Source organism: Pogonomyrmex barbatus, unplaced genomic scaffold (assembly GCF_055798465.1).
Source record: "Pogonomyrmex barbatus isolate J1 unplaced genomic scaffold, ASM5579846v1 scaffold15, whole genome shotgun sequence".
In the NCBI taxonomy this organism is placed as follows: domain Eukaryota; kingdom Metazoa; phylum Arthropoda; class Insecta; order Hymenoptera; family Formicidae; genus Pogonomyrmex; species Pogonomyrmex barbatus.
The window spans coordinates 6260303-6285766 of NW_028297111.1; the positions used below are offsets into that span (position 1 = coordinate 6260303).

At 37.6% G+C, this 25464-nt stretch overlaps 2 protein-coding genes across 4 annotated transcripts in view; both read left to right on the forward strand.

Moving 5' to 3' along the window:
- LOC105429930 (Myosin 10A) overlaps positions 1-25464 on the forward strand; it is a 44756-nt gene that overhangs the window by 816 nt on the left and 18476 nt on the right. Inside the window, exons 2-25 of one of the 3 annotated variants that reach the window (XM_011643189.3) lie at positions 6964-7048; positions 12760-12870; positions 15191-15279; positions 15357-15420; positions 15494-15603; positions 16221-16505; positions 16610-16787; positions 16969-17247; positions 17435-17764; positions 17905-18192; positions 18268-18425; positions 18705-19082; positions 19357-19700; positions 19831-20299; positions 20372-20574; positions 20659-20933; positions 21074-21250; positions 21595-22045; positions 22290-23086; positions 23609-23710; positions 23976-24460; positions 24543-24827; positions 24914-25125; positions 25221-25416. In XM_011643189.3, coding sequence (XP_011641491.2) covers positions 7028-7048; positions 12760-12870; positions 15191-15279; positions 15357-15420; positions 15494-15603; positions 16221-16505; positions 16610-16787; positions 16969-17247; positions 17435-17764; positions 17905-18192; positions 18268-18425; positions 18705-19082; positions 19357-19700; positions 19831-20299; positions 20372-20574; positions 20659-20933; positions 21074-21250; positions 21595-22045; positions 22290-23086; positions 23609-23710; positions 23976-24460; positions 24543-24827; positions 24914-25125; positions 25221-25416 — 6287 coding nt within the window. In that variant the 5' untranslated portion in view covers positions 6964-7027. The remainder of the gene's footprint in view (positions 1-6963; positions 7049-12759; positions 12871-15190; positions 15280-15356; positions 15421-15493; positions 15604-16220; positions 16506-16609; positions 16788-16968; positions 17248-17434; positions 17765-17904; positions 18193-18267; positions 18426-18704; positions 19083-19356; positions 19701-19830; positions 20300-20371; positions 20575-20658; positions 20934-21073; positions 21251-21594; positions 22046-22289; positions 23087-23608; positions 23711-23975; positions 24461-24542; positions 24828-24913; positions 25126-25220; positions 25417-25464) is intronic. The other 2 variants (XM_089073369.1, XM_011643190.3) reach the window with 2 other exon arrangements.
- LOC148937333 (uncharacterized) lies at positions 9394-12546 on the forward strand. The gene has a single exon (XM_089073370.1). It carries the CDS (start codon positions 10740-10742, stop codon positions 12465-12467), a length of 1728 nt encoding a protein of 575 aa, XP_088929496.1. The 5' UTR covers positions 9394-10739; the 3' UTR covers positions 12468-12546.

Below are 25464 nucleotides of genomic sequence, written 5' to 3' on the forward strand. Positions count from 1 at the left end.
GAAAAATAAAGTTTATGATATTTAAAACAAAATTATAATAATTTGTGAAGAATTAAGTATTTATAATATTTATAATCTATAATTTTTTATATCAAAAATAAAAGTTGAAATCTATGGATATTTAAAAAAGGTTACAATAAATACAAATAAAATACATATACAAAATAAAATTTTAAATGAAATCTTAAAAAAAATAAAATTTGTAATATTGTTTTTTTTTCTTTATAGTGTGGATTATACATTAAGCTTAAAAGATGTTAAAAGATGTTAAAATTATATGAACGTCGAATCGAAAAAGATTTAAATAATAATTATACTCATGTAAAAATGTTTTATTCTTTAATTCTGATTTTTCCAATAAATTTTCGTGTGTGCTTTGAATCTCTATTCATTAATTTTAAGGAAAATAGAAGAATTTATTTGTTAAAAAGAAGATTTTTATTAGAAGATATATATATATATATATATATATATATATATATTACTTTTAGAATTACTTTTTAGATATCTGTCATGACACGTCGAATCATGTATTATTTTGAATTAAAAAGATGTGAAAATCGAATGTATTTAATTTGAATGAATGTAGTACTGTGTGCCGTCAAAAATTTCAAATCCTGTGCCCTTATTCTGTAATTTATTATGTATATTTTATAAGCATTAAAAGCTTTATGCAGACAAAATGTATCGTATAATAGTTGCACAACTATGCATTAATGATAGCGAAATTATCAATAAAATTGTTACAAATTACTGAATAAGAGAGCTGACCTGCATATTTGTTTCAAAGGACGAGCAAAGGTTAAATTAACATTAATTTAGTTCTTATGCATCGGGATCTCACTAGGCCACTTGAGAATCAAGAAGTTTAGCTAGGATTCTGAAGTTAGCTGTATGCGTGTACTCGTGCGTGCCGTTTGTCGCCCGTGTTCGTCGCTGACCGTGTAATCATGTGAGCAATGTAATGAGAATAAATAACAAGAAACAGTTAGGTTAATACCAGAAAAAAATATAAATCGATTTCGTAGATTTGCGCGAAATGACTCGAAATGCGGCGGGACTCAGAAGATTTCTAATTGAGATGATTCCAAGTACTGCGAGGGATTTGTCTACCTCGCAAATGTCGGAACAAAGTTCATGCCGTTGACTTTAAAATGGCGTGCCGCGGCGCACGACATTCCGCCCGACGCACAATTAGGCGAAAGTATTCAAGGACAATACATCAGTCTACAACCGTGGAAGATAACGTTCTCCCATTAATGGCGCTTACTTATCTTTTAAGTCCCAGTTCCTTCTGCTTGAAGTTATGAGAAGGCGGAAACGACAATTAAATTAATGCGTTGTGAAAAGGCTTGTACGTTGACTTTATAATATATTTTTGCTTTGGGTAGTAATTTGTACACAAATAACAGTAAATCATTAGTAACGCTCGTCGACGATAATTTAAAGAATTTTATGCTGTATTTGCGCACATTGATTTAAAAAATTATTTCATAAAATATGAAGGAAAGCGAAGGAGTTTACCAGGAAGCGCTAATCTAAAGGCATGACGTAACATGTTGAATTGAGTTTTGGCAGTTAAAAAGTGAAAGAGATATTAAATTGGATTTTTAGATTAATTAAATGGTACATAATATTCAGTAAGCAAAAGTTAGCAGTATACTAACAGTTTGCCAGCAAATACAAGTAGAGTGTCTGTATATACATTAAGCATTAAGTATTTCGTTAGCCTAGCGACATAATTTGACAGCAGATTGCTAGCAAAATCTACAATATAACAATTATATATTCAGTTTCAATTATATATTCTATTTAATTGTTTATAAAATGGCAGATTCGGTTTCTGCAATCAATCTACTATCATATATTATTTGCAAGTTATCTTATATTTCTATTTATGTTACAGACAAAATTTATAGTAAACGTTTTACAAAATCTGCTTTTTAATGCAAGTTTATCTTTTATATTTAAACGCGACTATTAAGAATATCATATTTACATATTATTAATTATTAACATTTTGATACTTGGACACACCAAGCTTTTTGAAAATTTGAAAATTTATTTCTCAAAGTTGGATAACAATAATATCGAAATAACATGAGACAAGTCAATATTTTATTTTTATTTTTTAATATCTTGGTTTAAAATATTTATAGATTCTAAACAATTATGTTAGATTCAATTTATAGGATTCAATTTATAGGAATTTCTAAAATGAATAATAATTAGTTTGGAATAAGCAGTGAAAAAACAAATTTTTATTATGGCAGTTTAAAGGAAAAGTTTTCAGGAATAAAATAGTAATATAAAAATAGGAGAAAAATTTCGACTCGGAAAAAATTTTACGTAAATCAATTTTACGCTGAATTATTAGAAATTTTGATACTATGAATTTCACTTAATTCTAAAGATCGTCGTAATGATCTCTTTATACGAAGTATAACAGGCGGAAATGATTGACGCCGAGGAAACGCAGTGCGATCGCACGCGAACGATTCGCCATTTGGCGTAGCACGAAAGTCCGATTGTGAATGATACGAAGCGAATAATAAAAACTCGGAGAGAGAAAGTACTTCCTAAAAGCTGCTTTCTTATCGGTCAGGTCGGTCGCGAATTGAATTAAGTGCAAGAGGCATGCCCGATTGGGAATACGGTGTCGCTCGATTCGGTCGAATGGTTTTGGCTTTGGGTGTAACGGTGACTTTGAAACAAGGCAGTACTAGCGACAGGATCACGTATGATTAATCTCCCGGCTGACTCTTGTTTCGATAGCCGCGAGAGAGGTGCGATTATGAATTACATAAGATCCTTGTATCACCGTGCAGTCAGGCTGCTGCTTTCTCTGTCTGACCTGGATAACTCGCATCGCAGAGTTCCTATTCTCTCGCCACCATTAATGCCTATTGCGAGATTGTCTCTCGGAGAGAAACAAAGAAAGGTAGAGATTTATTATCCCTTCAGATCTCACCCCTTAACACAGACAGTGAAACAATATGCATGTACATACAATAGTAGCAAAAGTTCGAAATTAAAAAAAAAAAAAAACAATTCTTATACTATTTCGAATACAAAATAAATAAATTTGAATTATAAAAAAGTTAAAGTATGAGCAAAATAATACATAATAAAAATCTAACATTTCTATGAAAGAAAATATTAATAATTAACATTTTTCCTAATGGACAACAAAACGGTTTTGGTTATGAATGCCTTCTAAAATCAATTACAAAAAAAAAATATTAATAATTCATAGGAAAATTTTGAGTTACTATATGTATTGAATAAATTAAATGAAACATAAACTATAAGATAATTATGTATATCAAATTAATAATTTTAAAATAAGATATGTGTCTTAAATATGTTATTTAGCTTCTATATTAGCAATACGCGATTTCTATCTGTAAGAATCAATGTAAATTTAAAAATTTAATTTGATACTTCTTAAACGGTTTGGAGAATTGTGCTTAGTTTCTGTGCAGATATTTAGAAGAAATAGTAGAATAATTTATGAAATTTTTACGTTTTTTTTTAATATTTTAATGATTTGCTACATATAAATATATACGAGCTTTACGAGACTTAAATAAAGCAAATTGACCGAAGAGATATGTTATTATATACTTGATATTCTTTAAAAATCTGATTTGCATATATTTCTTAATTAATGCCGCATGGCGAAACATAAGAGCAGCTTCAGAAATTGCATTTTTTATATACAGTTGATTTCTTTCTATTTCAGTATGTTATTAAAAGTAATTAATATATTATAATCATAATTGTCTTATTAAAAGAAAAAAGATAGATATTCGTTTAAGTTTCTCATATCGAAAACTGAATATTTTTGATACACTTATTATGTAATTGAATTGTTTTCGTTTCATAGCTTCACTTTCCCTCTGTAGACGGAAGTTTTTAACAATTTTTATTTTATGAAAAAATCTATATTATCTCCAAATTTAATTTTTTTTTAAATATATTTTTTTTAAATACTAAACGGATTTTTTATTAACATTATATTTACATATTTTATTAATCACCGATTAATGATAAATCTTAAATTAAATTTTGGAAATTCAAAATTTTCATATATTTAACATCTTTTTTTAATAAAAGGAATACATAAAAAGATTCCTATTAAATCATATATTGTAAAATAAGATATGTTTAATATTTCAATCTATATCTAACTTGCTTATTAATTTGTATAGGCTAATGAATTAAGAAGAATCGAATTATTTTATTTTAATTTGTTTATGATATGTTATGATTTGTTCAAGATATGTTGATTATTTAATTCAAATATCACTAAAATGATAATTTGAGAGAGAGAGAGAGAGAGAGAGAGAGAGAGAGAGAGAGAGAAAGAGTCAATTTTCAGAAAATTATATCAATATATACATATTTCTCACAGTTGAATATTACAGAAACATTAAAATATATATATAGATTCACAAAAAGTATAATTTTCTGTGAGTTCCTGCAATAACCAAAAATCATATTCATCTATATTCTACATTATACATATGTATTAATTCATTTACTTAAATCATTACGGAAAAAAGGTAGGACGACCCACTGCCCCTGTAAAAGTCTAATTCCAATTTTCTAAACTCTGGTCTCTTTCCAATTCCCGTTACAAACGTTTAGAAGCTTTTATACATAGGAGAGTCGATCTAGGCACTAAATACATTCATGTTGACAGAAGAAGAGAATGACGCGCGACACGAATATCCGTCTCGCGAAACCGGTCGGCCATTTTGCCGTTTACCGACGAGCCGGATCCACCAAAAGAGTCGACGTAGAGATAGAAGACATCGCAGCGCGATGGACAATGAACAGTCAGCGGTGTCGAAAGGCCAAATCGTCGTCGTCGTCGTCGTCGTCGTCGTCGTCGTCATCGTCGTCGTCGTCGCCATTGTCTTCGGTCATCGGTATCTTGTCCCGCAGCAATAATCTCTAACCCACGCGTCCTCTCGCAGCCGCGATCGCGAGTTTTGCCGTGCTGATCGAGGGTGACTAACCAAATTAGCATAAAATTGCGAAATACATTCCGCGGTGAGCATGCTGGAGAAGGACGCCGGCCGTTTGCTACTTTTACTAGAAGCTTTATAGCCGCAGAGATTTATCCGCGCCGCGCTTGACGCACGTGAGTGTACGTTCACTCACACGTTGCAACGCGATGCAAAGTGCAGGGCCGGATGGCTTATGGCCCTCGGGGGCTATGTCTCGAAAACGATATCATTTTTGTAATCAAAAAATTCAAGTTCAAACATTATTTAATCATAAACATTGTTTAATTGATAATAATTATATTTGTAAAATTATGAAGCAACAATAATACGAGAATTGGTACTGTATATCAATTCTTAGAAATTATAAAAATACAATTGTTTAGAAAAATAAAGATATACGGAATGTGTCACATTAATTATTAAAAGATGTAAATAAAATTAAGAGCGAGATGACTTGGATTTATGAGGTTATTGCCTTGAATTGTTTTGTAAAAACTAAGAAATGTAATTGCAAATGTAACAATATACGAAAAATAACAAAAATAAGAATTTATAATTATGGCAATTAGAAGAAATCGTAAATATAATAACTGATGGAATAGAGATATGCTAGATGTGCCACATCCATTATTAAGAGATCATATAATAACGGAATTCCGAACGAAATAGTTTGGATGATTTATGAGGCTATCGCCTTGAATTTTGAAAATAATAATTTCATAACCAGAAAATTTAATCGTACGTGTGACCGCGTAAAAAATAACAAATGTATTATAATTATGACTATTGTTAGAAAAAATATAATAACTGATGAAATATGCAGAGATATGCGAAATATGTCACATCAATAATTAAGAAATAACATGACTGACGGAATTAAGAAGAGACGTCTTGTACGATAGACTATAAAATTATTATCTTGAGAATAATAATCGTATTCTAAAATTTTGTATAAACCTAAATTTAAGCTCAAATGTAACTATATGAAATAAGAATAAATAACAATAAATAATAATTATGGCAATCGTTCGCAAAAATCATAAAAATAGCTGGCAAGATAAAGATACGCAAAATGTGCCAATGTTAATTCTTAGAAGATAAAATATAAATGATAGAATTGAGAGAGAAAGTGATACAACTTGGTTTCATAGTTTTCTCGTATTTACAATTTTCCGCTCTATAATCATTAAAATATTTTAATGCATTTCAGAAAAACAAGATCATTTTTGTACAATAACAGTAGAATCATATTGTAATGAGCAAAAGATAAAAATGGAATGCATAAATGATATTTATACATCTCGTACACGTCATAGAAATACAGATACGTGCGTGATCGTGTGTATCTCGATCTTGCGGAGCTGAATACTCAGTTGCGACACTTCCCATATTTCCGAACGTATAATTATGATCGATATCAAGCCGCGCTCACGCGTTGAACTAATGAATATTTCTTCGAACACAAGTTAAATTTGTAACATTATGAAAATTATCTGAATTTTTTAATGATAATTGTGTGATTCTTGCGATAAAACAAAAGCGTCTTTTCCTTTGTGTAGTACATCTGTAGCTTCAAAATATTTTCGAATATTTAAAATAAACGTATATATGCGCGCGCGCGCGCGCGCGTGTGTGTGTGTGTGTGTGTGTGTGTGTGTGTGTGTGTATTTTGTGTGATAATACAACTATAAAAAACTTGTCATACAACTGTAAAGAATTTAGAGCTGAACATTGATATTCTTTGAACCGTGCTGGAAGTTGCGGAATAATTGAGGGAGGGGGCGGAGGGGGGGAATACCTGAGCAGCAACCGGGGACGATATTTCCATCAGTGCGATCGGCTAATATTTCTTGTTTAAGATCAGATCGGTGTCTTGAAGAGTTTCACAGATTATAAGCGATAATAATTTTTTGGCTCAAAATAATTAGTCGTTTTTTTGTTCCAGAACAATCGCTTGACGCAAAATGACGGATACTTTCACACGGAGGTCGATTTAACGTCGTTCCAAGATGTACGGCGAGTGGCAAAAGGTGAGTTGATATTTATTAACTATGTACCTTGGGAGACTTGGACTCGCGTCGTGAGTTGTTCTTACATGGCTGCAACAATAAACACGTGTTGCGAGTGTTGCGCGCAACAAATACCGAACGTTTCTAAAGTGCTGTGCTACTTTATTAAGGAAAGTATATATAATCGAAGATATCGATAGCGAAGAGAGTGACGTTTTATGAAAGAAAAATTGTTATTCCTCGCTTATTGTTATTCCTCGCAATTCTCACTCGTGAACTCGTAGAACTTATAAACCGTAAGACAACAATAATTTTTGAATTGTCACGGCATTACACAATGTTTACGTGGTCACGACCGCGGTGGGATCGCTGCGTGGTCGGAGTCAATGATCTGCGCACACGCAATTGCATTGCTGCTCGCAGCAACACTTTCGAACGCCTCGTCCGCCTATTTCGATGCTTAGTCAACGATAGATCCGTGCACCGATCATCTTTGACTTTGATAGAATTGGAGAAAAACACTTTAGCTTACAAAATGGATTTTCGTATGAGATTGCTGAGGAAACTTGAAGGATTGTTAGAAGTGAGCGCATTTAAAAAAATATACGTGTCTCGACTGTTAAAGTGTGTGCACTTGTTATAAAACTTTTTCGATAAAAGATATCAAACAATAAATTGTTTTGTAAACTTAAAGAAATCGGTTTCTTTTTCAACATAATATATAGGCGTCTCGAAATATCAGTAAAACTTTTGAATTGTAAGCCGACTGAAATGTGTAATTAAATGTGGGCTTTTGTTTCGCTTTACGAGTGAATTTTGATGGAATCAATTTGAGACTCGATAACTCGGTTATTTTTAAACTCAACTGTACTTATATAGGAACGATAGTGGTAACATAGAGATACAAATTGAAAAATTTTGCCAGGCGGATGCGTTTGGAATGCAGAGATGCATCGCGAGCGGGTCGGCGCAATGGTGGCTTCTCACTTTTACTTCGCTCCCCGCGCATCCAATCGCGAATAATGAGCGGAATAATTAAGGAAGCATTCCGTACGCCAAGGAACGAGTATAGTAGAAGGGCATTAACAAAATTGAAATGGATATTAAATAACGGGTATTATCGGGAAAATAAAGACGTGAAGCTATTAGGGATTTAATGAGCTGTGCCACGACTTCTTTTATAGTCCGAATATTTCATCCTCTATTCACCAATAAAAACAATATTCAGATGAAACGATGTCGTAAGGCTGCTTCCTCTTTTTTTTCTCCAATTTTAAGGAACGCAATAATTCAGAAAAGATTACATGTAACGCCGGAAAGTCTGTTTATGTCGATAAAACAAGCCGACGTCGTCGTAAGAAGAAAAAAATAATCGATCCCATCTTGCGGTTGCGCTCGTCGTGCAATCGACAATTTCTATCGCTCTTCTGCAACTCGCCACGGCCGCTAGGCAGAATCACTTCCCTTCGCGTTCCTGCGCCTGCCTTGGCAGCCATCTGTATATAATACCGGCGCGCGCGCGCGCGCATATTTAGCGCGTAATTTATATAAGAAAAGAGAGGCACGCTTGGTTCCACCCCAAAGCGCTTCGATCCACTGGCGCCGGCAGCTTATGATTTCCATCACGTTAGATGACGGTCTAGACGCGAATGAAGGCTCCCGCCACGAGATGATGAACGAGACAAGATTGGCGAGATGAGGCCAAGGATACGGGGAAAGTGCGACGGCACGATTAGAACAGAGTAGCACATCCGGTCGGGAAATATGGATCCCTTTCGGGTACGGCCTAATTAGCGTGTCTCAATTAAGATCGCATATATACGCCACTGCGTATACCAGAGGCAATTGTTGCGGAGAGGGAAGGAAGACCCGTAACTTCCAGTGCCGCGTCGAACATCCTAGCGTCCGCATCGCGCGATCATCTTCGGTCTCGCGAGGGAAAGGGGGCCTTTCCCTCCGAGGAATCTCTTCGTCCGTGGAAGGGTCGCTTTCGTAAGTCGCGACGGACGGCGATGGCGGGGAGGGTGAGAGCATCGGCGGGACCGAAGGATGACATCGCCGGGCACCGTTAACGAATTCCGCGTGTGCGGCACAGACTTTTGCCGACTGACCCAATGAGCCCGATAGACGTCTGCATGGCCTCCTAACTTCTTTAAGCCGAATTTAACATGCGCGCGACAACGCGAGTCCCATCGTTCAACGACTTGGGTCGCGAACGCCGAGCGTGACAAGACTCCTCAAGATAGGACCTGATTGGCGCGATCGCTGTAAATAAATAACACGAAATGTGAGGAAAACGCGATGGACGGACACAGCGGAAAGCGGTACATGTGCGGAAATGTGCGGATGTCGGATGAAGGCTAACATGGAGGAATGTGAAGTCTCGACGAATGTGGACGGACGACGGTTCACCCTGAAATATTCGACGGCTACAACGCAGGTTTCAATTGGAAAACGGGAAAACTTTATGTGACGTTGTTTTACTGGTCATACAACTCTATAGCCGAACGACCAAGCGGTTTTCTCGCTACGCGACTACTAGACAACTGGTATCTAACTGAAAACTTGTTTGGGTGACCGCGACGTGCCTGACCCGTTTTTCGCTTCGTTTTTTTTTTTTTTTTTCGTTTTTTATGTGATAAACGGTGTTAAAATCGTGTTTATGCACGAGTAACGTTTCACAAATAATAAATAGCAAATATTAAATATAAACAATATATAAAACATACTGTACGTTCTAATGAATTATAATCTTATAAATTATTGATTGCGTAATTCAATAAATAATTAACGTTAACATTAATTATATATGTAAATAATTATATTGTAAAACGCAATTGATATTTGACTAGGCAGAGAGTGATTCGAGTCATTTTGTATGGGACTTTAAACATTCTTTCTGTCACGTCTGATCGTCACGTCACGTCACGTCACGTCACGTCAATTTGAAGTGAAGCGTCGGATCTTCCGACGATCTCGCGAGTGAAAGACGTGCGTCGCGTGTATTCGATATATTTCGACGCATCATGAGAGAGTGCGCAGCGGGCATTGACTTGAAACGCTACACGCGTCCATCATCCACCGACGAGATTGTTATTTAAATTTAGAGCGAATTTAGAGAAGAAAAAAGGAAAGACAGGCAATCGAAATTCGATGTCGCTATGAACTGAGGGAAAAACGCAATCGTTCTGCACGCAATGTTTGAAAAGACAAAAACGAGGAAAGGAACCGTAAGAAATTTGTACACATAATTGTGCGTCGTATAATTGTGGACTGTGGATCGTGGGAATAGTTGAAATATTAAGGATAAACAAACCTTATTAAAAACCTTATAAAAATTCATACGCAAACATATTGGGACTGTGCGTCTGTGAGCATACGTTTTGATATATTGTGCATCATTTATATTTTACATGCGACACATTTTGTACAGGAAAGATTCGACTCAATAAAATTAATAATTAGACATATATAAATAGAGATCTTCCGCGGATAATGTTTAATGTCCGTCATTATGCGTTTGGGACGCTGGATGAGTATTTGAAGCTAATAAAAAATTAAGAAGAATAGAAGACCCGAGTTGTTAATATATAATCGACGAGGTCTTTCGCGAAGGGAAAGAACGTGAGGAAAGAAATTTTTTGACGAAAGGGCAAGTGCGATGTCGCGTCCGCGCATATGAAGTGGTCGATCGCCGATATTCCTGGCAGCGATGGCAAACGTGGATTCGCCGGGATCGGGCGCGAAGCAACAACAGCAACGACGACGCTGGTCCGTGGGTCGATCGTCGACCCCGCGAAGTCACTTTTCGCTACACTCTTCGGAAGCTTTCTACTCGAGCGCAGAACCGTTATCCAGCGGTCGCGGCAGACGCGCGTTGCATAATGCGAGCGGCAGCGGCCCAGACCCAGATTCGATTTCCGCCCTGGATTCCTGCACTCCGGAAGCGGATAGCAGGCAAGAGTACCGAACTTGCGCGCGGCGGCCGTCGAAAGATGCGGGAAGCCGAAATGCGATCGTTGCGAGAAATGATCACGAGATCTTTTACACGGTGCCGCGCGGGATGGCGATCTCCAGGAAGGAGATTCTACGGCGTAGATGCGTCGAAGACGAGGCCGAGACGATCCGCGCCACGCCGGAAAAGGATCCGATCGAGAAGAGACCGAGGACGTTGCCGTCAGTTGGCAGGAGAGCTCGTCAGGAGAGCGAGCGCACTTCCTCGCTTTTGAAGAAGGTCTCTAGGCAGGATATTCTGCGACGTCGTGCTAGCATAGAAGCGAGCTCACAGTTCAAGGACGTTGCGAGAACTTCAGCGTCTTCAGCGTCTTTTCCGAATTCCGCTCGTTCGGCTAAAGAGAATCGCGATCTCTCGCGGCCGTCCACCTTGCCGAAGATTCTACACCCTTCGAGGACGTCTCGATCGGAAGAGTATTCCTCCTCGAGGGTCAGGGAAGCTACCGGGAGAGAAGCGCCGATCTACGGAAGGATTCGCCGGCGGAAAATGTCGCTACCGACCGGCGCGACTGCGTTGCGCGACTCCGCGATTTCTTCGAGCACTCCGACCAAATTTTCCAGGACGAAAGGAACGGGAGATCGCGTAGATACTTCGATAAAAATCAGACACCTGCGGGATCCCATTCCTGATCCACCTGAGCGATATAGGTGCACGGATGATGTCACTCGCGATGATATTTATGCGAAGGTCGCGCGCAAGACCTCCAGGCAAGCTCCCTCTGAAGAGAGACTGATTGAACCGATTGACAAAACGATGTCTAGGCGCAGAATAATTACCAATGTAGATCAAATGGATTCCTTAGAGCGAAGGATACATCAGGATCGAGATCAAGACGTGGTTAGAGTTAAGCATAACGCTATATTGGTCTCCAAAACGGACATCGATCGTATACGTAATTTCAAAGCGGGAAGAAACGATCTTGAGACTGCAAGAACGTGCCGCATAGATTCCACCTGGTCTACGAGAAAAGATTCAAGAACGGATTCTTGGTCCAGCAATAAGCGTCCTTATAGAGATTCCACGTGGATTGGTGAGAAGCAAGCGAAATCTCGACCGAAATCGCAGAGCGGATTGTCGATGGAGAGACAAACGGAAGGGTCGAAAACAGAAATAAGATCGACAACATTGCCGAATTACATGAAGATCGGGCGGAAAACGTCGACGGGGGGACTACTGACGCGAAATGCGGACGAGCAGAGAAGAGTCTCGACCAGCGGACGAGTGTTGACGAAGCAGAGCAAAGAGAGATCGAATTACGTGAGAAAGACAGCGACGCACGCCCGAACGTTCAGCGACGCAAACAGCGCTCGTTCTAATTCTCCAGACACGTCGTCATCAATATTTGGTTTCTGCACCGGAAAGAGGAGAGTTCAGGCGTCCTCCATAATGCGTAGATCTCCGTCGTGGAACTTGAAAACGGTTTGAAGTTAGAAGGCCGAAAGAAATATTAAGGCCTAATGAAGCTTTATCTTCGCTTGTATCTGTATCTTCGCTTGTATCTGTTCTAATCAATATCTTAAATGTATATAAACATACGCTATGAATTTTGAAGGGATTAGCGAGAAAGTTGAAATAATTTATTTTCTGAAAGGCCATTTTTAAAAGAAAAAAAAATGTAAATTTCACGGATTATTTGAATATTAGCAAGAGTAGATGTACCTATGTCATTCTTCTTATATCTGTTTATCTAGAATACAATAATATTATTTGGGTGTAGGGTGAGTTGGTGTGGTTCGATCCCGGCGTCGGCCATGTGCTGCCAGGCGAGGTTCTGGAATATCACAGAGCCGCCAATGTACTTTCGGTCCAAGCGGTGATTGCCGGCAAGGTAAGATAGAAAGGCTAGAAAGCGCTTACTAATCGCCTGTAGACTAACCGTGCATAATTACGAATGATAGGTGTGAAAGAATTCAATAGCTGAAAGAAAGATAGACCAAGCACACTCTTTCGATAGATAAACAAGATTTTCTCTGTCTACAATATGCTGTCTCGAGCAACGGTTACTTTGCACTCCTTAAAAGTAACATCATGCGAGAAAGCATAATTTACACTTTATAATTCACGTATCTTCAATTAAATATTTGCATAAATATGGCACTTCTTATTTTAAGTCTTTATATTTTTTGATTTTTCCAAAAGAATATATTTGAAGTTGATTTTACTATTCGATAATAGTATTTGAAAGTACCAATAGTCGCGCGTGTGCGAATTCTTTTGGAGCAGAGTATTGAAGTCAACTTGCGTTTGTCAACTTTTGACTCAGCTCGATTGCCAATTGTCAAACGATTAAAATGACTCCAGATACCGTCAGATCGGGTAGGAGTGGAGCAAGTTGGTATCCGAGTAATCCGCTCGTCGGTTCTTGACTTTCTAGCGCGGCCCTCGCGCATTTGAATTTGTTGCAATTAGAGAATGAGAGAGAGAGAGAGAGAGAGAGAGAGAGAGAGAGACACAAACACGTCGCGCGCTTGCGCCCCGCCTGTCAATCTGGTTTCCACGTTTTTCATTCACTTTTTTGTCCTTCGCGCGCGCGATTTTCAAGTTCGTGCCACTGGGCGTTGAATCATACACCGTCGGTCATCGATCTCTCTATTGTGGGTGACGCTAGAATTTTAAAGGAGCTATGCCTGGCCAAGTGAAATGACTGACAGACGGATTATTCGCACGCGTCGTTGAAGTAGTTTCCATTAACACGAGGCAACCACCTCATTATGCAACACCGACCCCCATCGCAAGCCATTTAACAACGCGTAGCTTTTCCTGCCCGCCTGCTTTGTGTTCTCCACATCGCCATTGTCGTGCACCAATTGCAGCACTGCACTTCACCGGTGTCCCATTATAGATGATGGCGTGCATTGGCGTAAAGCAACCGCTTTAAAAAAAAATCGTTGGGACACTATCAAAACACGCATAGTAGAATCGCATTTTGCTTTTAACAGCATTTATATAATCTTAAATTTAAAAATACCGTAAATTTAATTTTAAGTTGTCTTAAGATTTCCATTCATTCAATAAAAACGTATAGCATCTTGAAATACCATACTTGAGATATCTTAAATATCAAAATTTTCCATGATAGTTTCTATTCTATTTGCAATAGAATAAAAATTGACCCGAGTTACAAAAAGTAGAGTTTCTGAAATAAAATACATATTTTTTTTTTTTGTATTCTTAGTAATTTTTAAGGAAATATTCAAATCATGTTTTTTGAGAAACGACGACTTCAACATTTTTCAATAGAAAATTCGGAAAATTCTAAGATCATTAAATTTAGAAAATATATTTTTCATAGATTTTTTGCAACTATTTATCATCGTCAGAGTATTTTAGATTTTTTTTATTCTATCAAAATAAACCTTTTAATCAGGCATTTCATTAGAAATTAAAACTTATTGGTTTAAAATTGAAATAAATAGGAAATAATTAATATCTATTAGAGTATGAGTCAAAAAGCTTAAAGTTTAGCTTACCTATTTTATTTTTATAAAGTTCTTTAATAAATTATAGGATTTATTAAAAAAGTTTAAAGAAGATGTGGTATTTATTTGAAATATTGATTAAGAATTATTTTTTTTTATTTTTAATAAAAAAAAATATAATGGAAATTTTTAAGATATATGGAATATACATATCTAATTTTTTCAATTTGTTGCAATGATTTTCTCTAAATAAAGAAACTAGAATAATTTTATATGTAAGTATCAACGCGAAAGATTTCGTAACATTTGACGATAACGTTTCGTTAATCTATCGGAAATAACCGCTACCATTGACGCCAATGGAAGTGCAACTGCAAACGCAGACGAGCTGGTATCCGGTTAAGTCTCACGTGAGTGGCTCTCTCGCTTCTTATGTGAATTCGCATGAATCCTCCTTTTTTTATCGGATATTCTCTTTATAAGACATGCCGAGAAAATACGGATAAGAACAATTGCAAAATTCGATTTAGCTGGAAAGTCACGTCTTTAGGCATTTTCTTCGCGTGGCCCTTCTATGCTATTAGAAATTGAAAAGAAAGTGTCGCCGAGCAATCGCGGACTCGCGAGTTGTCATAAGAATTATACAAATGTCTGTTGTCGGGACACCGCGATCTTTCTGGATCTTCGTGCGGAAAAATGATAAATAATTGCACACAATTACGTTTTAAGCCACAAGTTTTCACTCTCACCAATCTGAGCGGGGTGAAGCCCAGGCAGGACTTAGGCCAAAATGGTGTGGAGGACATGATTCAGTTGACGTAAGTCTCTACATTGTCACATATTTATTTTTATTAATCGTTACATACCAATGTCAAACAAATTGAATAAATTGCAGAGATCTAAACGAGGCATCATTATTATGGAACTTGAAGATCCGCTACGACAAAGAATTAATTTACGTACGTCGTATATTTACGTTTATTTGTAACTAATGTTAGCAGCTGATTTTAATTATTTACGATGAATTTTTAGACATACACAGGAAGTATCCTAGTGGCAGTGAATCCATATAAAATGTTTGACATTTACGGATTGGATCAAGTGAAACTTTACGAGGGACGGATCCTTGGTACACTACCACCGTTAGTATTAATTTTTTTATCTATTTTTTTAATATTTAGAAACGTTAAGTTATTGAGCAATTCGGATAGTTTGAATATTAAAATCGAACATCGAATAGTTGAAATCTTTCGAACAGAAAATATGTTCGAATAGTTTGAACTGTTTGAAGTCATTCATTATGACACATGTGTAAAATTAAAAAAAAAAACTTGTAGAGAACTGATCTTTTATTTCTAATGCGTACTGTCCAAATTTTATATATAATAAATTAACATTAACGATTACTATTTAAATTTAAATTGAATTCTTCAAACTGAAGAGTGTTTGAACTCGATGCTCGTTTTTTGGCTTTGAACTATTCAAACAAATCGATTATACAATATGTTTGAATCTTTTGTCTGAGCCGTATTATTTTCTACAAAATTCTTATACGAATACAATCAGATAAAAAAAAAATCGCAAACATCGATTAAGCCAAAAGATTTAAGTCAAAATTATTTTATTAATAATAAATGATTTACTTACACTTATCAATTTAACTTGATTCGTTACTTAACGCTTATCTCATTTTTTTACACAAGTAAAAATCAAATAATGTCTAAAAAAAAAAAAAATTGTATATCACTTCTTTTCACAGGCATTTATTCGCCGTGGGCTCTTCCGCATACAGTCAAGTGACTGCAGCCAATAACTCCAGTGCCAATCAAGTCGTCGTCATTTCCGGCGAATCCGGTTCAGGGAAGACGGAATCTACGAAACTGGTGATGCAATATCTCGCGGCCGTCAATCGCGCGCCAAATAATCTTGTCACCGAGCAAATTCTGGAGGCAACGCCACTCCTGGAGAGCTTCGGAAACGCTAAAACGCCACGAAATGACAATAGCAGTCGATTTGGAAAGTACTTGGAGGTTCATTTCAGAGAGTGAGTAATATTGAAGAAAGTGTTCAAAAAAAATGTTCAATTAAATAGAAATTTGTCGATTTGTTGAAATGCCACATCACGCAAATGATGTTTGTATTTTTTAGCGGCGCGATCATAGGCGGTAGAATAACGCAATATCTTCTAGAAAAGAGTAGGATAGTGACTCAAGCTTCGGAGGAGAGAAACTATCACGTGTTCTATGAACTTCTAGCTGGACTCGATCAGCAACTCAGGGATAAATATGGTCTGCTAACACCAGACAAATACTTTTATTTAAATCAGGTGTGTTTGTGCGAGCGTATTATAAAATCCTTTTGGCTTAGAAAGAGAACGGACAGAGGAATCATAAAATTATTAATAAGTGTTAATTGTAATTATAATAATTATAATAATTGTAATTATAATAATTTAAAATAAATTATATGGTTTAATATAAAAGTTTTTTTTCACCTTTTTGTTCCAGGGTGGAAATTGTGAGATCGATGGCAAGAGCGACGTGCAAGATTTCAAAGCTCTCTTATCGGCCATGCAGGTTCTCGGTTTTTCATCCGAGGAGCAGGACACGATCTTCAAGATCCTAGCCAGCGTATTGCATCTGGGGAACGTTTACTTTCACCGGAAGCAAATGAGGCACGGTCAGGAAGGCGTGGAGGTCGGTTCCGATGCTGAAATACGCTGGGCGGCGCACCTTCTTCAAGTAAATTCCGATGGCATCATCCGAGCGCTCACTACCAAGACGACAGTAAGTCGTCTTTCATTTTTTCGGAACATCTCCCGCTTCGATTTAATCGTACATCAAAGAAACAATAGATGTTTTGTGAAAGGAAATTTACCCTGTTTTTTTTAAACGTTTTATACATATTTTAAACGTTTACATTGTTTTGATGTATCATTAAATTAATAAGGCATAAGTCCACTTATTATCGCAGGAAGCAAGAAACGAGAGAGTCTTCACAGCTTTGAATATCGATCAAGCTCTTGATGCCAGAGACGCTTTTGCAAAAGCTTTGTACAGTTCTCTTTTTTCATGGCTAGTCGCACGTGTCAATCATATTGTCTACAAGGGCACAAAACAGACGGCTGCTATTTCGATTCTTGACATCTTCGGCTTCGAGAACTTTACGGAGAACAGTTTCGAGCAATTGTGCATCAACTATGCAAATGAGAATCTGCAGTTTTATTTTAATAAACATATTTTCAAGCTCGAGCAGCAGGAGTATGCGAAGGAAAAAATCGATTGGACTACCATCAACTATACGGTGAGATTGATTAGGGGAAACAATATAATATCGATTCATAACGCAAATTTTTTCACGGAACGTATCAATATAGACGTATAAGCCCCCCTCCCCCCAGACATAATTTGAAATTGTCCTATCTATCTGTCTATTTGTCTCAGGATAATTTGCCAGTCATCCATTTAATCGCGAAAAAACCGGTGGGCATTCTTCATCTGCTTGATGACGAGAGCAACTTTCCTAAAGCGACGGATCTTTCTTTCTTGGAGAAATGCCATTACAATCACGCGCTAAGTGAGCTGTATTCCAGGCCAAGAATGAATTCCGCTGAATTTGCGATTAGGCATTACGCCGGGCAGGTCTGGTATAACGTAGAGGGATTTTTAGATAAGAATAGGGATACTTTAAGACCGGATGTAGTCGAATTGCTGATCAGCAGTAAGATTTCGGTAAGTTATCATATTGTCTAGGTTGTCAGGTTGCTGAAAGAATAGCAATATACAATTACACGGTGATAATTACAGATGGTTAGCAAGATGTTCCAGCACGTCAGAACCACTCACGAAGCTAATAAAACTATGAATAAACCAAATGGCAGATTTGTCACTATGAAGCCGAGAACTCCAACTGTGTCGGCTCGATTTCATGATAGTCTTCAGCAACTTTTAGAATCCATGTCTCAGTGAGCTCTCCAAAAAATTTAAATGATAAATCTGTATAAATTGCGTGTGATTGTGTTAAACACTGGCGAAAGCTATTAATTATTAAAGAAAAAGAAAAGTTTTTAAATAATTTAGATAAATTATAAAAATATTATAATATTTAAAAGAATCTTTCTTTAAAAGATGATTGACATTTTCATCAATTTTTTTTAAATATTGATAATTTTAAATATTAAAGTTTTAATATATTAAATATTAAATATTAAAGTTTTCATTTCCTTTTTTTGTCGCATTTGTAGATGTAATCCGTGGTTTGTTCGTTGCATCAAACCAAATACCGAGAAGGCGCCGATGAAATTCGACATGCCATGTGTGCTCGAGCAGTTGAGATATACGGGAATGCTGGAGACGATACGCATCAGGAAAACCGGCTACCCGGTTCGCCTTCTGTTCGGACATTTTGTAGATCGGTATCGTTATCTTGTTTCGACGCACTTGCCTAGAGGAGCGCCCAACAAGGAGCTCTGTAGAATAATTTTGGATAAAGCGGCTCCAAAAGAAGCGCAGTCACAATATCAGCTCGGTCTTACACGAGTATTCTTACGCGAATCATTGGAAAGAGCCTTGGAATACAACAGAGCGTTGATTCTAGAGAGAGCGGCCATCACAGTCCAAAGGTACGTGTCAAATTATGCAAAGAAAAAAAAAAAACAAAACAAAAAATTAACAGAAAGAATAATTATTATATTTCTAATTTTATATATATATATATATATATATATATATATGAACACACACATGTATAAAATTTTTCATAATTCTTTAATATCTCGCAGAAATCAATTCTTTTCAATTTATTTCACCTATACCTATTTCTTGCTAATAGTGAAATTAATGTGAATCAGACGTGTGAATCTTTCCCGGATGTCGCGATAACGGTTTCTCTTATAGATACACGAGAGGCTTCTTAGCGCGCAGGAGATTCCTCAACATTTCTCGAAGCACAGTACTGATACAAACGGTGTACCGCGGTTACCGTGAACGTAAGCAGTTCCGGGCAATGAAGAAGGGTGTCCTGATGGCGCAGAAACTTTACAGAGGAAGGAAGCAACGGCAGATATTTAAAGTGTTGAAGGAGGAGATGGCGAAGCGAGCAGAGATCGAGAGAGCCAGCAAGGAACGAGCGAAGGCGAAACAGCAACGAGAGGAGCAGGAAAGGACTTTGCGAGCTGTTGCTGGTGTAAATCACTTGGAGATTCCCGCAGAACTAGCCTTTATTTATAGCAAACTTGATGGTATGTTATTCTTAGTGGAATAAATATTTAAATAACATTAAATAAAATTTATATAAATATTTTGTCTTTCATATTTTTGAAATTTCTGTTTTCTTTTTTTTTTCTATTTTTTTTTTTTTCAACTTTCCAGATTGGCAACCAACACACACCGAGCGGAATCTTCTCAAAGTTGTCGGTCAAGTCATTCCAATGAATTATACCTATAATCTGCCATCCGACATCGATCAGTACCAATTCTCGAAGTTTACCAATATTTATTTCAAAAGCCATATCTTTGGGATGAAGCGCGAACCGATCAAGACGCCATTTCTGGCGAAAGCTCGCGATCAGGATTACACGGATTCCCTGATGATCTTCAAGATGATATTGCGCTTCATGAACGAGAGTAATCTTAATGGTAAACGTGAACAAGCGTTGGGCGACTATATTGTTAACAAAGGGATTGTCAATGAGAAACTGCGCGACGAAATACTATGTCAGCTGGCGAATCAAACTTGGAAAAATGAGAACGACGCTAACAAAGAAAGAGGATGGTTGTTGCTCTCTAATTGCTTGTCAGCGTTTCAACCTAGTGCCACGCTTTTCAAATATCTTTTGAAGTAAGTGTTTTTGCTTACACCGGAATACCGTTGTTACAATTGTCTCTAATTAATATATTCCTTAATTATCAGATACGTCTCCGATCACGCCTACGATGGTTACAAGGCCTACTGCCAACGCAAACTGTTGCAAGGCGAGAGGACCGTGTATCGTGTGATGAATAATAATCAGCAAACGGTCCATCAGGTATCCAGAAATTATCCGCCGTGCGTCCTAGAATGGCGAGCTAACAGGAATCGCGTAAATATGGCGCTCAGTGTTGGCTTCTATGACGGCGAGTAGCGTTTTGGATTCTGTTTAAAAATAAATGAGTAATGTAAATTCTATTGTAATAGAGCGAAACTTTTCGTTTTTTTAGGCGAAACAACTACATGCGCGATGGATTCTTGGACGACGTGTGAAGAATTGGCTAATCTCGCAGTTCGGAACCATGGAGTAGAGAATTCTGGTTGGACCATCACGCTCTGGAACCATCAATTGGACGGCCCGGACGCCATCGTGACGGAGACCAATGGCTTTGACTATATTTTGGACTTGATCTCGGAAATGGAATTGGCACCAGCTTTCCCCGCCGCCAAGCACATGTTCTTGGAACAACGCAAGAACAGTTTGCCACCCATTAAAAAACGAGAAGTAAGAAAATTTCCATATTGATATCTCTCTAAGATAAAAATCTTATATGGAATAATATACCCAAAAGAATTGTAGAAGTGAAGAAATAATTGCTGTTAAATCGCGACGCTTTAGTATTGAAAAATAATGTTTTTCCTCAGCACGCTCAAGTCATTCGGGAGTTGGAACAGGAGATGGAAATTCCTATTCTAAAAACTTTCCAACCTTTGGAAAGGAAATCTGTGCCAAAAATAGTTGACAAGCTTGTCGAGCCGGAAATTCAAGTACCCAGGCGGCCAGTAGTGCCTCCACCGCAACCACCCGTCACAAAACTACCTGTATGTATTATTTTAATTAACCTTATGATTTCTTATAAGTAAAAAAAGAATCAAATTAATATTCGTGGGAATGCATATAATTTTTTTGTTTTTTTTTAATTAAATAATGTCCAATAATTCACATTTTTCATAAAATTGTGTGCAAATTAAAAGAATAAGAAACGTTTCCATCAAAAAAATAATTGTATATTTTTATTGAAAAATGTTGTTGAAAGATAGATTTATTTTGAATCAATCAATTTGTTTACATTACTTCTATTTATTTATTTTTTTTTTTTATTTCACGTTTAATAAATTAATCAATTCTTTATTAAATCTTTGGAAACACGATACGTTATATGCAGATACGAAAGCAATCGCATGAGGTCATTTTGGAAACCACAACGGAAATGGGCTTGTCGAGGAAATCTGCTTTAAATGATCGTTACTTCGAGAAGGAGAAGCAACGTAGCCGAAGTTTGGATAATCTTCTTCAGTCAGAAATCGTGCCTTCACCGGTAAAACTCGCCAATCTCGGGCTATCTTCATCGAAATTGAACGAGCGATATCATAGTCTAGAAAGAATTGGTGAGACTCCGACCGTTGGTAACGTTGAATACATGTCGCGTACCGAAATAGCACAGGAGAGGAAGTATAGCAGAGCCACAAGGACGACGGAGCCCAACATTGAGGAGGAAGATCTCACGATTGATTTTGAATATCCGGATATTCAATCCGTTAGTCAAACCGGAAGATCAGAAGATGATAAAAGCTATATAAGGTCGCAAACCAGGTTTATTAAGTCGCAATACCCTGGTAAATATTTAATGCCAAAATTTTTTTAATTTTTCAAAGAATTTTTCAAGACTAGTAGTTCAAATTTCAATACGTCACGAAGCCAACAACAAATTTGTCCTTTATTCTCGTTATTTAATTCACTCTTGCGTAAGATGTATTTTACTTCAAGAATGTCTATCGCAGAGAAAGTTGGCAATTATGCAACTCTGTTTTTTCCGTTTTATCGATCGCGTTTTATCGATTATTCCTCTCACGTTTTCAGGCAAACGCGCGCTGCCAGGAAGCCAGTCTAGTCGCGCTTATATCGAGAAAAGTGAATACGGAGTAAAATCGTCTGCCATGTCTGACACCAGCGAGGCACCTTCTTTGGCATCGCACGTGCGACGCGTGAGGGTACCCAGCCAAGCTTCCGATGTGGACCAATTCCTAGATGAGCTCTTTATGCCCGTACTGGATGGTAATCTCGACGAATTATCAGACGCTCGCAGTTTGGCCGCCTCGATAAAAGGATCATACGATATCGGACCATCTGGCGATCAAATGGTTCTCAAAAATTTGCTAAAACTCGATAATCAAACCAACAAATTAGCCACGGTTGATGATTTCGTCGAATGGATGATGGTGGAAAATAAAAACGCGGATATTAGTGCGGATGAACTGTCAAAAAAGATCAAAGGAGGTGGCAATATGGACATTCCTAATCAGAATGCGGCCTTCAACTTCAGTCCTATCGCACAGAGCATGATGTCACCACCTATGATGATGCCTATGTTCAGTCCTCCTCAGCAAGTTCCATCCGCGCAAAATACCAGCATGAGCATGGGCGCGAATTTCATGCCCATCCCGATTTACAGCATGCAGGGACTTAGCTTACCACAATATCCGAGTTCGCCACCCGGTCAGAACAACGACATGATGGCATATCAACAAAATCTCCAGCGTGCCTTCCTGCAGAGTGCGATGGCGCAAAATATTCAAATACAGCAGCAGCTGTTGGCACAAAATCAAGCTTTGCAACAATTGCTGGTTCAGAGTCCACAAAATTCGGCACAGCAACCGGTAAGAAATTATAGCAGATAGAAAAAATAAAAAGTGTACAGAAAGTCTAATATTCAAGGTTTATATGATTTAACAGAATAATTAACGGATCGATCTCTTTATTGCGATTCAAGTCAAATTAAATAATACGTAATAATAATGAAAAGAGTTTTGATCTTCCAAACACGTAATTTTTCAAATATTTTGAATATTTTTTTTTGAATATTTTTTTGTTTGAACAGATAAAAGTCTGATTGAAATAATCAGACTTGAGCATTGAATCACAATAAATAGATCACAGGCAAGCGTTGCATGTGATCAAGCACAATCGCGAGAGATTCACCGCTGTCGTCGCGGCTCTGATAATCACGTTTCATGATCACTTAACTATCATAATTAATTTGATAATTCATCATCGGTAACCAAAACCGGCGACGATACACGCGCTTAAATAAAAGCTAACTCTTAACGGAAGTGTCGTCATTCTGGGCGATCCTATCTGGGTTTCTGAGCCGCGTCGCGGCATGGGGTGTGTGTTTCCAGAGCACGGCGTTACCCGGCCCCTCAAGCATGAATCTTGATCCCTCAGCCCCCCCAAACGGTGCCCATATGGGTCCCAATGATTCTATCGGACGCTACTCCAAGGTATCTACTGATTTTAACTAACCTACGCTTTATCTTATGGCTTTCCAACGGCTACGGAAATATCGTGTACATATCGTCTAGCAGAAACCAAGGAAGATATTCGGAATTAGGACCAATCCTGATCGGATAATATTTTATTCACCGAATCATTATGGCTTTCTTCCGAATAAGTTTTCCTATCTCTTGAATCAATCATCGTGTGAATCTCATCGCTGTATATAATTTTCCCAACCAAGAAACCTACATCAAATCTATTTTCGATTAGGTCTCATTCAGAGAACCCGAGGATGGCGAATTATGGTCAACCGAAAAACGAGAAACATCCGTGCTGTCCACATCGACGCCAATGAATCAGCGTCAAGAAACAATGACAGTGAAGGCTCAAATTCATCGGTCCCAGAGTCCATCTAGAAAGAATTCCGAAGCCATTAGAAAGACGAGCGTCGATTACGCGCGAAAACTCAGTATGGATCGGAAGGTGACAGATAGGAAAGCGTCATCAACGCAGGCGGAAGTGAAAAGGCCTAATCTAAATAAGAATAACATACAGAGCAACTTCACCAATGTGCTCAGTGAGCTGAAAAATAGAAAGAGTAGCGTGGACAGCAATCCTTCAAGTTCCAACAATAACAAAGGTGTTCCACCACCGCCGCCGATGCCGCCGCCTTTGGAGTCTCACGATCCTTCCGAATCCAGACCGTTTCTCGACCCGTACGGCAGGGCAAAGACAGTGCGCATCGGAAAGTGGAGGTAAATCCAAAGTTAAACAAATTAGTGATATATTATTAATTCAAGCAACTAATTCTCTATATTTTCGTGTTTTTTATTTTAGATGGCCACCGCCCAGCGACTCGAATGAGACTCAAGGACAGGATAGTTTTATAGAATTCAAGATGCGCCAGCAACAACAGCAACGCAAGTTAACGCCGCAGTATCAGGAGTACGACCAAGGTGAGAGCGAAGTTACGACAGAAGGTGGCGTTGAATGGGAAGAATTCGAAATTGAAAATATTGTCAGCAACGAAGATCGGTCTTTAGTTATGCATCCGTCAGCGACTACGGCGAAACACGAGAATGGATACAAAGAAGAAGGGGAGAAGAAAAAGAAGAAGTCAAAGTATAATTGACATTATATTATTTGTTCTGTATTTATACTGTATTTTAAACATATACGACAATACAAGCTGTCGGATTTTTTCACAGGTCAGCTTTAGAAGTGGGCGCGCAAAGACCATCGCCAGGAAGTATAGGAAAGTTGAAGCTCAGCTCGGAGATGAGACAGAGATTAGAAAAGGTAACCGCAAATCATAGCGTAAGATCTACGAAAACGGCTGAAAAACCTGCTCTTCCGCGAGAAGATGGGAAAATTAAGCGATTAGAAGATAATAGAAAACTTTTGCTGGAGCAACAACTGGGTAATCAGATTTTTCTTCGTGCATTAAGAGTTAAGCATATCAGAATTAAGGATAGAAATATATGCTTAACTACTTGAAAAAAATCAAATTTTAAGGTGGCAGATGGGATGATTACGCTTCCACTGTAGATGACACTCAAAGCGTCACTTCCAAGGGCACGACCGATATGATGACGCAAGCTCAGGTAGTAAGAACACAGATCGAAAGAATGGAACGACCTGTACCGCCTCCACCGCCCGTCACACCGCCACAGCCTCCCAGTCCAAGAGGTGGCAGTGTTTATAGTAACAGGTAAAACTATGCAAATTAAGGTATTATCGGAGATTAATCAAAATAAGA

Bases quoted from the DNA above. Each gene is read 5' to 3' on its own strand.
- LOC148937333 (XM_089073370.1), top strand. From the start codon at position 10,740: ATGGCAAACGTGGATTCGCCGGGATCGGGCGCGAAGCAACAACAGCAA.